The sequence below is a fragment of the Ranitomeya imitator genome, chromosome 2 (assembly GCF_032444005.1).
Source record: "Ranitomeya imitator isolate aRanImi1 chromosome 2, aRanImi1.pri, whole genome shotgun sequence".
NCBI lineage: Eukaryota > Metazoa > Chordata > Amphibia > Anura > Dendrobatidae > Ranitomeya > Ranitomeya imitator.
In genome coordinates, this window is record NC_091283.1 from 793,810,222 (window position 1) to 793,822,946 (window position 12,725).

Consider the following 12,725-nt stretch of genomic DNA (forward strand, 5'->3'; position numbering starts at 1 on the left):
ATATTAGTAGATGGAGCAGCTCCGTATAGGGGACCTATGTGCTGTACCCGGCCACAGCTACTATTAGTAGATGGAGCAGCTCCGTATAGGGGACCTATGTGCAGTACCCGTCCACGGCTACTATTAGTAGATGGAGCAGCTCCGTATAGGGGATGGAAGTGCAGTACCTGGCCACGGCTACTATTAGTAGATGGAGCAGCTCCATATAGGGGATGGAAGTGCAGTACCCGGCCACGGCTACTATTAGTAGATGGAGCAGCTCCGTATAGGGGATGGAAGTGCAGTACCCGGCCACGGCTACTATTAGTAGATGGAGCAGCTCCGTATAGGGGATGGAAGTGCAGTACCCGGCCACGGCTACTATTAGTAGATGGAGCAGCTCCATATAGGGGATGGAAGTGCAGTACCCGGCCACGGCTACTATTAGTAGATGGAGCAGCTCCGTATAGGGGATGGAAGTGCAGTACCCGGCCACGGCTACTATTAGTAGATGGAGCAGCTCCGTATAGGGGACCTATGTGCAGTACCTGGCCAAGGCTACTATTAGTAGATGGAGCAGCTCCATATAGGGGACGGAAGTGCAGTACCCGGCCACGGCTAGTATTAGTAGGTGAAGCAGCTCCGTATAGGGGACGGATGTGCAGTACCCAGCCACGGCTACTATTAGTAGGTGGAGCAGCTCCGTATAGGGGACCTATGTGCAGTACCTGGCCACGGCTACTATTAGTAGATGGAGCAGCTTCATATAGGGGACGGATGTGCAGTACCCGGCCATGGCTAGTATTAGTAGATGGAGCAGCTCCGTATAGGGGATGGATGTGCAGTACCCGGCCACGGCTACTATTAGTAGATGGAGCAGCTCCGTATAGGGGTCGGATGTGCAGTACCCGGCCACGGCTACTATTAGTAGATGGAGCAGCTCCGTTTAGGGGACGGATGTGCAGTACCCGGCCACGGCTACTATTAGTAGATGGAGCAGCTCCGTATAGGGGACGGATGTGCAGTACCCGGCCACAGCTACTATTAGTAGATGGAGCAGCTCAGTACAGGGGACCTATGTGCAGTACCCGGCCACGGCTACTATTAATAGATGGTGCAGCTTCATATAGGGACGGATGTGCAGTACCCGGCCACAACTACTATTAGTAGATGGAGCAGCTCCGTATAGGGGACAGAAGGGCAGTACCCGGCCACGGCTACTATTAGTAGATGGAGCAGCTTCATATAGGGACGGATGTGCAGTACCCGGCCACAGCTACTATTAGTAGATGGAGCAGCTCCGTGTAGGGGACGGATGTGCAGTACCCGGCCACAGCTACTATTAGTAGATGGTGCAGCTCCGTATAGGGGGCAGATGTGCAGTACTGGGCCATGGCTACTATTAGTAGATGGTGCAGCTCAGTATAAGGGACCTATGGGCAGTATCCGGCCGCAGCTATTATTAGTAGATGGAGCAGCTTTATATAGGGAGCAAATGTGCAGTTGCAGCCAGCAGCCACTATTAGTAGATGGTGCAGCTCCGTAACTGAGCGCTTCCACAAGCTGCCTGCTTGTCTGATCGGTGCCCCGAGAATAGCTGATTGGCGGGGCACCGATCAGACATTGATGACCTATCCTAGGGATAGCAATCATTGTTAAACAAGTTGACAACCTATTTAGATCTGCCGGCAAGTACCCGGCAACAATAGGGAATTTTTTCTATTAGTTCCTTTTGCTCACTGTGATCGACCCTATCACAGTGATCAAAATAAAAATAGTAAATCAAGTCCCCCTTTGTCACCCACTTAGTTAGATAAAAATTATGAATTTTTTTTTTTTTTTTTACATTCTTTGAAGTTAGGGTTGGAATTAGAATTGGAAAAAAAATGATGACGATATGACAGTGTTGAGGACAAGTCTTCGCTATTCGAGTTTGCATTGAGTACTCAGCTATGCATGGAGTATCGTGGATCCCCGCATGTTTTTTTGGGGTGTCTAGCAGCCATGAAACATGCATGTCAGTTGTGCACCCGTGATATTTGGTGCGTACCTGAGCACCTGATGCAAACTGTAGTAGCGAGCACTGGCGCTCAACACTAGTGACCACATATTCAATATGACAACCTAATGTTTTCAAATTCTGTGTTGTACCTGTGGGTTCAAAATGTTCACTATACCACTTGATAAAATCCTTGAGGGGTGTGGTTTCCAAAATGAGGTCAATGGTGTAGGGGTTTCCACTATTTAGGCACATCAGGGGCTCTCCAGACGCGACATGAAGTCCACTCTCGATTCCAGCCAATTTTTCGTTCAAAAAGTCAAACTGTGCTCCTTTCCTTCCTAGCCCTGCCATGCGCCCAAACAGTGGATTTTCCCCACATATGGGGTATCGGCATACACTGGAGAAAGTGCACAACAAATTTGGGGTCAATTTCCTCTTGTTACCCTTGTGAAAATAAAAATGGTTTGTGTCTAAAGTAATTTTTTTGTGAAAAAAGTGAATTTAATTTTTTCCTTCCACATTGCCTCAGTTCTCATGAAGCAACTAAAGGATTAATAAACTTATTGATTGTGGTTCTGAGCACCTTGAGGGGTGCAGTTTTTAGAATGGTGTCACTTTTGGGTATTTTCTGTCATATAGGCCCCTCAAAGTCACTTCAAATGTGAGGTGGTCCCTAAAAAAATAGTTTCGTAAATTGTGTTGGAAATATAAGAAATTGCTGGTCAACTTTTAACCCTAACTTCCTAACAAAAAAAATTATGGTTCCAAAATTGTGCTGATGTAAAGTAAACATGTGGGAAATGCTATATATTAACTATTTTGTGCGATATGACTCTCTGATTTAAGGGTACAAAATTTGTCAATTTTAAAATTGCCAAATTTTCAAAATGTTTGCCAAATATCCATTTTTTTTATAAATAAGCGCAAGTCATATCGAAGAAATGTAACACTGTCAGGAAGTACAATATGTCCCGAAAAAACTCTCTCAAAATCAGTCTCTCTCAATCTGGTGAAGCATTCCGGAGCTATAACCTCATAAAGTGACAGTGGTCAGAATTGTAAAAATTGGCTTGGTCATTAAGGTCAAAATTGGCTCTGTCACTAAGGGGTTAAAATTAGTGATGAGCGATTATACTCCTTGCTCGGGTTTTCCAGAGCACGCATGGTTGGTCTCTGAGTATTTGACTGCTCGGAGATTTAGTTTTCCTTGCCGCAACTGGATGATTTGCGGCTACTAGACAGCCTGATTACATGTGGGGATTCCCTAGCAACCAGGCAACCCCCACATGTACTTAGGCTGGGTAGTAGCTAGTGATAAGCGAGTGTACTCGTTGCTCGGCCTGTACTCAGCCTGGCTAGTAGCTGTAAATCATCCAGCTGCGGCGATGAAAACTAAACTTCCGAACACTAACAAATACTCGAAGATCACCCGAGTGTGCTCAGGAAAACCCGAGCAATGAGTACACTCGCTCATCACTAGTAGCAGCCGTAAATCATCCAGCTGCAGCAAGGAAAACTAAATTTCCGAGCAGTCATAAATACTCGGAGACCACCCGAGCGTGCTCTGGAAAACCCGAGCAACGTGTATACTTGCTCATCACTAGTTAAAATCTCTATATATCCACAATCCCTAAAGAGGTGAATGAAACTTTAAATTTACAACCAGCCACTCAGAAAAGAAAAGAGCCAAGATGGTTCCACTGAAATAAATGAGGATGACGTCCTAGGCAATAGGGATAATGTCATGTGGGACTGTCGTCCAGTTATCACAAGTACAGTATGTTTTTATAGGCTGCCTTTGCTCCTGTGAACAACGGACCCTGGTTTACATAGAAATCTATTTGTTTCTTTCACTTGCATGCGTATGTTTATACATCTGGCTTCATTTATGCAGCAGTTTATTAGGCACCATTTGGCTAATGGCCAAAGTTAGATTTTGTGCCCGGAAACAGCTGAGAGACTTGTTTGCCTGGAGTTTGTGACACATGTCAACCGTCAAAACATATACGGTATATATATATATATTTTTTTAACTTTGAGCAATGTTAACTTAAGCACATTGCGTGTAGTGACAGTCCTGAACTATGCAGAATATTGAGGAAGAAGTTTCCCTACATGTTAATTTTTATTACCGTATTATTTTTTTTAATTACAGAAAAAAATAATTGAAAAATTAAAAAAGAGTATATGCAAATCAGAGCTGAAAGCGGATTTTTATGACCATAAGGTGTCTATCTGGGAAATTGAATATTTTTTGGATATGCCATAAATGTTAAATCAGTTCTCGGAAGTCAACACACACAGATCAGCTGCTTGTGAGGTCCATCGTGCTCCTCCGAGGGTCACGTTCCTTTCATTATTTACCAGGCAAAATGAATTATGAATGTGAAAATTTACCCATTCACATGTCCGTGTTTTTTGCACACAGTGTGTGCACAAAAACCAATCACAGATACATGTCCATCGTTGATTGGAGTTGGCGACCAAAATTACCATACACTACTCTATGGGTCTGTGAAAATAACGTACAGGACACAGGTGGCATCAGTGTGCAGTCTGTATGCTGTCCATAATTAACATTGTAATAAATAAGATAAGCTTTTTAATTTATTTTTATTTTTCATTTGTGAAAATCTCCGATAAAACACTGATGGGAGAAATACTGACCAAACACTGATGAAAATCAGATCCAACCATTGATGAAACTCAGGCCTCATTTGGATGTCCATGATTTTTCACTTATGCGAAAAATGGCCTAAGGCCTCCTTCACATGTCTGTATAAAGCATGTACTCGAAAAACCAGCACTAGTGTCATCCGTTTTTTTTCCATCAGTGTGTACGTTTTTACCATCAGTGCTTTTCCAGCATAGACAAAGAAATAAAATTACAAAGCTTTTCCTATACTTTGCAATGTTAAAGGGAATGGCCACTACTAGGACAACCCCTTTTTAAACCAAATGTTATGCCCCGAAAAAATAATAAAGCTTATACTCCCTTGCCGTGTCAGCACCATTCCCGCGGTGTCGTCACTCGCTGTCCCTGGGCCCGTGATGCGGTGGAATGACATGTGACCCCGGCGCCCAATCAACGCTGACATCAATGTCTCCGCCTTCGTACACACTGATCATGAAGAGGAAGTCCGGGATGAGCTGCAGCCATGGCTTCCTCTTCATGTTCAGTTTGTCCGAAGGTGGAGACAGTGACACCAGCGTTAATTGGTGTCTCACGACACCACATCACAGCCCCGGGGAGAGCGAGTGCTGACACCGTGGGAACGGCGTCAGCTCGGGAGGAGAGTATAGTCATTATTATTTTAATGGAGCATAACATTTGGTTTAAAAAGGGGTTGTCCTAGTAGTGGACAAATCCTTTAGACATGGACAGCACACGGATGGCAGATGAATGCCACGCTGGTGCCATCCGTGTGCTGCACGTGTTTTTCACTGACCCATAGACTTGTACTGGCCCTTGTCATCCTTGCTGGCAGTAAATGACGGACATGTGTCCTTGTGGTTTGCGCGGAAACATGGTTCTATGTAAAAACACGGACATGTGAGTCTGAACCTATAATTAGCACAGCAAATTGTTGTTTTACCGGGTTGTCCTCGTGAGCGGTTGTGTTTTATGCTGCAGTTTTCAATTGACTTGAATGGGATAGGTCATCAATGTTAGTGTCTAGGACGGAGGACGCCAATGTAGGGGGTTTCCAGCAATAATGGTGTTCATCCTTTCTTTCAGCAAGTGGCCAGAATAATAAATAGAGCTATTTCTCACCCTAGCTGGTCCCAGCTCTGCCGCTTTACTGCTGCTCCATTGATTGTTCACAGGCTGCATCACTGACCTCACGGCTACAGCAGACATCACCACTGCAGTCAATCACTGAACTCAGTGACTTTAGATGGTATAGACACAGTGATTTACTGCAGGTGATGTGCACTGTAGTTATGACATCACTGCTGCAGCTTGTAACCACTCATGTGAGCAGCAGCGGTGAGGCAATGTGGGGGTAACAACTATTTTCATTGTTTCAACCATCCGCAGGCTAAGAGGCTGACAAATTCTATTCCTGAAGTACTCCATTAAGTATACATTACATATACTGTTCATATTTTATATGTTTTTGATACAGCTCTTTAGAGGAGAGAACTATAAAACCAAGAATAGTTAGTTTTTGTTGCCGGGGTATAAAGTGTGATACTTATGTTCTGGGTCTAGGCTCTGCTCCCTTCACCCCAGCTTGCTAAACTTTCTTGTGCTCCATGTCGAGCTTTGCAAATTTGCTCCCATCTGATGAACTTCCTAGGCCTATATAATGCCTGCCAAGACACACACCTGAGTCTTGGTATTAAGTCTTTTAGTTAGTCTGTGCACGATGACCTGTCCTGGTCTTCCGGGACTTCTCCTGCCTGTCTCCAAGACATTTCCGGTCTGCCTGCGGCTTCCAGTACCTCTGTTGTGTGTTCTCGGTCTTCCAGGACCTCTCCTTTCTGTCAGTGGTCTCCAGGATCTCTGCTACCTGTTTCCCATGTGCCTCATCTGCCTGCTGTAAAACTTGGGCTGATAGGATCCACCTCACCTAGTGAGCCTAATATGTAGTATACATGGATTTAAAGAGCCGATCTACGGTATATTAGATGATTGAGGTCAACTTCCATGTACTCTCCCTGTTCTAATCTGTAATGATCATATCACAACTAGATTTTGTTTTCCTTGACCCAGTTTTGGACTTGGGCCAGTTCTAGTTTAGCAAACTATGCAGTTACATAGATGCTTTAATTCTTTCTATACATTTTTATCTATTCTGTCTCTGATTTGTATGCAGAGCCTATGATTTATTTTGAATCCCACACTTTTTTTTTAAAGGAAGTTTTTCTTACTCAGAAGTTCTGCCCAACGTCCTGTTTGACGGTTAGGAAAATAAAGTTTCCATCTATCATGTATTATGTAGGGCTGTGTAAAAATACAACTTTTTATGTTTTTTAAAATGGCATAACATCTGTTCTTTAGAAGTGAAACCCAATTAGGTGGGTGGTCTAAGGTATACAGTATTCCTTACATTACTAGGCAAACAAGTGACCACCATCAAAAGAACGTATAGACTTTTTTTTTCTTTACAACTTTTACCAAAGTTGGGCATAAGTGGACTGTACAAGCCTAACCGCTTCCATACGATTGTGAGCTTTAATCAGTCCATTTATATTAGTGAGAAATATCCTTGGAACCAAAGAAAAAAAAAACATTTTGGATTATTTCCAGCTCATTCTGTCTAAAAATACACATAGGTAAATAAACGGAGGACTAAGCAAGGAACATGTGCTAGGATAACTGCAGCAAAACTTACAACTAAGAAAAAATTTGAAGAGATACAAACTATCATTTCTGAGACATGTAGTCAAAGTTGCTGTTTAAGTGGAAGTCAATCGACATTTATTCTGTTTTCTCCATTTTTGGAAACTTGGACTCATTTATTTAGGGCCACCATATTCTACACACTGTACAGAGATCACTGTCCTTATTGGCAATCCAATTCCAAATGGATTTACATGTGTGTAGGAGGAAGTGGACAAGAACTCTAGTGTCACCTATTGGGAGTAGCAAATCTAAAAGTCAATATTGACCCTTTAACGAGCCTTGTCACATGACTAAGGCTAGCAATGCGCATTAGATGGCCATTGGCCAAACGATACTTCGGCCACTCTTTCGGCCGACAGTCATCTCAGCTGACTTTCCTATACACAGGAGCGCTTGTTCAGCCGAACATTCCTTTGTTCTCTATTCTATTTTTCATGATGCTTCGGCCATCGTCTTATCTCACAGAAAACAAAATTGGACATGTCAGATCGGAGATCAAAATCAGACAAGCCAGATCGGCATCTCGGCTGGCGCTCCCGCACTCATCAGTTGAACCCATTGATATCGGCTGTTTAATCTAATGTGTATGGAGGCCTTTTGGATAAAAAGCCAAACCAAACACTCCATTTGCAGACACATGTTTCTGGGTGTTTGCTCTTCATCAGTGCAAAGCAGGAGGTCTGATCTGGCTGGAACGTTTTGCCTTGTGAAGAGCGCCAAGCCGGCATAAGGAGGCTTATAGGCCATGCATTATTCCTTTGGAAATTGAAAAATGAAGAGGATAAGAGGATATTTGCATATTTAAATTAGAGGAGCATTGCATGGCCTTTAAGTCTCCTTATGACGACTTGGCACTGTCCACAAGGAGACACATTCCCCTTTAAGAGGAATTGGGAATACTCGAATAAAACATTCACAAACAAAGGGAGAGCATATAAATTCTATGCAGGTGTTGACTTGCTCATATTGGTAAGGCTCCTAGCGCTACAAGGCAATGGTGCTAAATACTAAACCATCATGCTTCCACTTCAGCGGGTTGTTTTTTCTTCTACGCTGGAGTGCCGCTTTAAATGTAAGCCCCCTGCCCCTGGTCACATAGTTGCCCTCAGCCGTCTTCAACGTTTTTTAGGTACCACTCAGGTCCTGCAGCACCATCTTATTACCGTAGCGTCTGACTAGCCGGAAATCAAACGCTACGTCACAAGTTCTCAATACAAGTGTATGAGAGCCGGAATGAGGCCTGAACAAGGCGCTCATAGACTTGCATTGAAAAGTGACCTCTGCGCAGCTCCATGAAGCACTGGAGCTGCCGATAGGTCATTTTTCACCGGAGCCCAACGCGAGCGGTGACGAAAACAGATGAAAATGCCGGAAGGTGAGAATGAGACAAAGGGTAGACAGACAGAGGGTAGGGGATTTACATTTAAAGCACCACTCCAGCGGTGCAATAAAAAAACCCTCTGGAGTTGTGCTTTAATGACTAATCCTGAGATGCTAGGAAGGGTTATACTTCAGTTATGTTAGAAATCTTAAGCTTTTTTGGCGGTTGGTAGGATATCTCTGAATTCTAAAGTGGAAGCCTCTCCAGCAAACCATTTTAGCTTTATAATTTTCCCTCTTCCATCAAATTTGGAGGATTAGTTTTTTTAATTTTTTTAAGCCCAGGCTTTTGTTGTCACTACAGGCAGGTACTATTGCCATCAACTAGGTATAACTACGATAGTGCTGTCTGGTGTTTGCTATATATGTGGCTTGTTCTTGCTTAATCTGTTCTGTCTTTTAATGTTAAACCTGAGTATACAGAATGTACCGTAAGTCAAAATATTAATTTAAAGAGCATGTCCTGCATTAGAAAGACATTGTGCTGTCAAGAAACATTTCCTTGTGTTGTGTCTTGGTACTGCAGCTAAGTCTTAATGGCTAATAGATGAAGGTTTTGCACAGGGGGCCGTCTATTAATTAATATTGGTTTCATAATAGAAAGATTATGGCATATTAACGGGTTGGGAGAGAGTCATAGTAGCCAGAGCAAACCCACAGCTATAAATACCATATTATGATACCTATGGTAACAGACATATATTATAGCCCTGTAAAAAGTGATATTTGTCATATAATTAGGACTTTTTAGTTGACCTCATAAGTTATTCTATACGATGTGTCAATATTGCCTATTGATCTTTTATGGTATGTTATCAATTTTCTCTTACAGATGCAAGTTTTGGATAAGTTTCCTATTGAAGCAGGACAGAAAGATCCTAAGCAAAGAATAATTCCATTTCTGCCAGGTAAAACGCTCATTCTGTATCATAAACATTCGTACAGTGAATTTATGCTGTAGTGCCCATATAATATTAGCAATAATGTTTTTTTCTCCTTACCTTTGTTTTCTCACATGCTTCTCAGTAAATTCGCTTACGGTAAATGAGTTGTCCTGTCTTCTGCTTAAAAGTCTGCAGTCACTATATGCAGACTTCTGAATCCTTACGGCATGCACACCACACACTGTCAGGATTCTCTGGTAATGCTGCTGAGACCGGGCAGTCACGTGACCGTAAGCATGCGATATCCATGTTTCTGGCCACATTCCGACTAGAAGTGCTTGGTCTCGCTCAATTCAAGTGCATTGGGCGAGGCTGAGCATGTCTAGTAGTCTAGCATGTGTCCAGCTATTCGCATACTTGCAGTCAAGTAACCACCTGGTCTCAGCAGCAATACTGGAGAATCCTGGCAGTTTGCAGTGTGTGCGCTATAAGGATTTAGAAGTCAGATAGAATGACTGCAGCATTTTAGTAGAAGATTGGACGACCCCTTAATGTAATGTGACAGCTGCCACTAAATCCACTGACCCGCTGCAACCACTTCCGTTCGTTCAGAGCGAACTTCCGCTCTGACAGAATGCTGGAAGGCTGCAGCCAATCAGTGACCACTGATCTGGTTGCAGCTGTCATATGCCTGCCAGGAGACACAGCGTCGACTTTCCAAGAGCTGCGTCAGTCCAGGAGGTAAGTTTGTCTTTTATTCTTTTATCTTATGAGAGGTATTTAAGTCAATTAAGAAGGTATTATCCAGAAATCAACCTCTGGAGATCCCCCAAAATTTCAGTGACCTGACCATCCTTATCAGTCAGTGCGCTTGTAATCCACTCCTCATCCTCTACTACATTAATAATATGCATGCTGCTATATTGCACAGGCAAGGTGCATGTGGTGGTTTTGCAGTCTATTCTTCGTGAGCTATTTTTTATTAATTTTTTTTTTCTTTTTCATGCCTTCATTTTTATTATGAGTTGTATTTTACTGCTCCAAAAGGTCTTGTCTGTTTTGTTGTCCGAATGCAATTATTGATGTGTGTATGGTCAGTGTAACATCCGCCTTCTATTGGCAGTAGCGAGACACAAGCACTTGGGTGGCAGGAGCTGGCTGCTTCTGGTGCGAGACAGTGGTTGGCATTGAGCATGGAAAGGGCACGTACAAAGGCCCCTTCTTGGAGCAGGCGGTCGAAATGGCTGTGCATGTTGGAAGGGCAGATGTTGGCATGACTGAGGCTTTTTCTGTAGATGTGGGAATGGGTTAGAGGTCCTTAGTTAAAAGGAGAAAAAAAATGTCCAGAAGTTGAAAAGACTGCAAGATTCCTCTTAAAACCAAACTATAGAAGCCGTCTATAATGCATAAGGATGCTCCTATATCTTTGAGATCCATTGGCTCCTTGGTATATTTACACACCTCTGTATTGATCTTTGATTTATTTATGCATAATAATCATATTTACCAATATTTAAGAAGCAAAACTTGCTTTGCTAAATCACACCCTTCCTATAGTCCAGTTCAGATAATTGTTTGGGCAAAATTGGAAATTTTGGCAAGTGCAAGTACGTAGCCCATTAGTAAACTGTCTTTTTCTCCACTCGTGTTTATACATCAGAAACTTCATGTAGATATAGGGGCGGATTCCACTACTAAATCCTCATCAAATGCCTGTTCGGCCACAGATCCTGTTGTGAAATATACATTGGATTTGCTATAAGCTAATACAAACTAGGAGAATGTGCATTAATATACACTGTGTGCAGAATTATTAGGCAAGTTGAATTTTGATCACATGATACTTTTTATACATGTTGTCCTACTCCAAGCAGTTCATGCTTGAGAGCCAACTACCAATTAAGTAAATCAGGTGATGTGCATCTATGTAACGAGGTGGGGTGTTGTCTAATGACATCAAAACCCTATATAAGGTGTGCTTAATTATTAGGCAACTTCCTTTCCTTTGGCAAAATGGGTCTGAAGAGAGATTTGATGGGCTCTGAAAAGTCCAAAATTGTGAGATGTCTTGCAGAGGGATGCAGCAGTCTTGAAATTGCCAAACTTTTGAAGCGTGATCACCGAACAATCAAGCGTTTCATGGCAAATAGCCAACAGGGTCGCAAGAAGTGTGTTGGACAAAAAAGGCGCAAAATATCTGCCCATGAATTGAGGAAAATGAAGCGTGAAGCTGCCAAGATGCCATTTGCCACCAGTTTTGCCATATTTTAGAGCTGCAACGTTACTGGAGTAACAAAAAGCACAAGGTGTGCGATACTCAGGGACATGGCAAAGGTAAGAAAGGCTGAAAAACAACTACCTCTGAACAAGAAACATAAGATAAAACTTCAAGACTGGGCCAAGAAATATCTTAAGACTGACTTATCAAAGGTTTTATGGACTGATGAAATGAGAGTGACTCTTGATGGGCCAGATGGATGGGCCAGAGGCTGGATCAGTAAAGGGCAGAGATCTCCACTCCGACTCAGACGCCAGCAAGGTGGAGGTGGGGTACTGGTATGGGCTGGTATCATCAAACATTAACTTGTGGGACCTTTTCGGGTTGAGGATGGAGTGAAGCTCAACTCCCAGACCTACTGCCAGTTTCTGGAAGACAACGTCTTAAAGCAGTGGTACAGGAAGAAGTCGGTATCGTTCAAGAAAAACATGATTTTCATGCAGGACAATGCTCCATCACATGCCTCCATCTACTCCACAGTGTGGCTGGCCAGTAAAGGTCTCAAAGAAGAAAAAATAATGACATGGCCCCATTGTTCACCTGATCTGAACGCCATAGAGTACCTGTGGTCCCTCATAAAATGTGAGATCTACAGGGAGGGAAAACAGTCCACCTCTCAGAACAGTGTCTGGAGGCTGTGGTGGCTGCTGCACGCAATGTTGATCGTAAACAGATCAAGCAACTGACAGAATCTATGGATGGAAGGCTGGTGAGTGTCATCATAAAGAAAGGTGGCTATATTGGTCACTAATTTTTTGGGATTTTGTTTTTGCATGTCAGAAATATTTCTTTCTAAATTTTGTGCAGTTATATTAGTTTACCTGGTGAAAATAAACAAGTGAGATGGGA

General features: G+C 42.9%; 1 protein-coding gene across 4 annotated transcripts in view; it reads left to right on the plus strand.

The window, feature by feature from the left end:
- Nucleotides 1-12,725, plus strand: part of SH3PXD2A (SH3 and PX domains 2A) — a 350,853-nt gene that overhangs the window by 135,749 nt on the left and 202,379 nt on the right. For all 4 annotated transcript variants that reach the window (XM_069753686.1, XM_069753687.1, XM_069753685.1 and 1 more), the window contains exon 3: nt 9,547-9,622. In XM_069753686.1, coding sequence (XP_069609787.1) covers nt 9,547-9,622 — 76 coding nt within the window. The remainder of the gene's footprint in view (nt 1-9,546; nt 9,623-12,725) is intronic.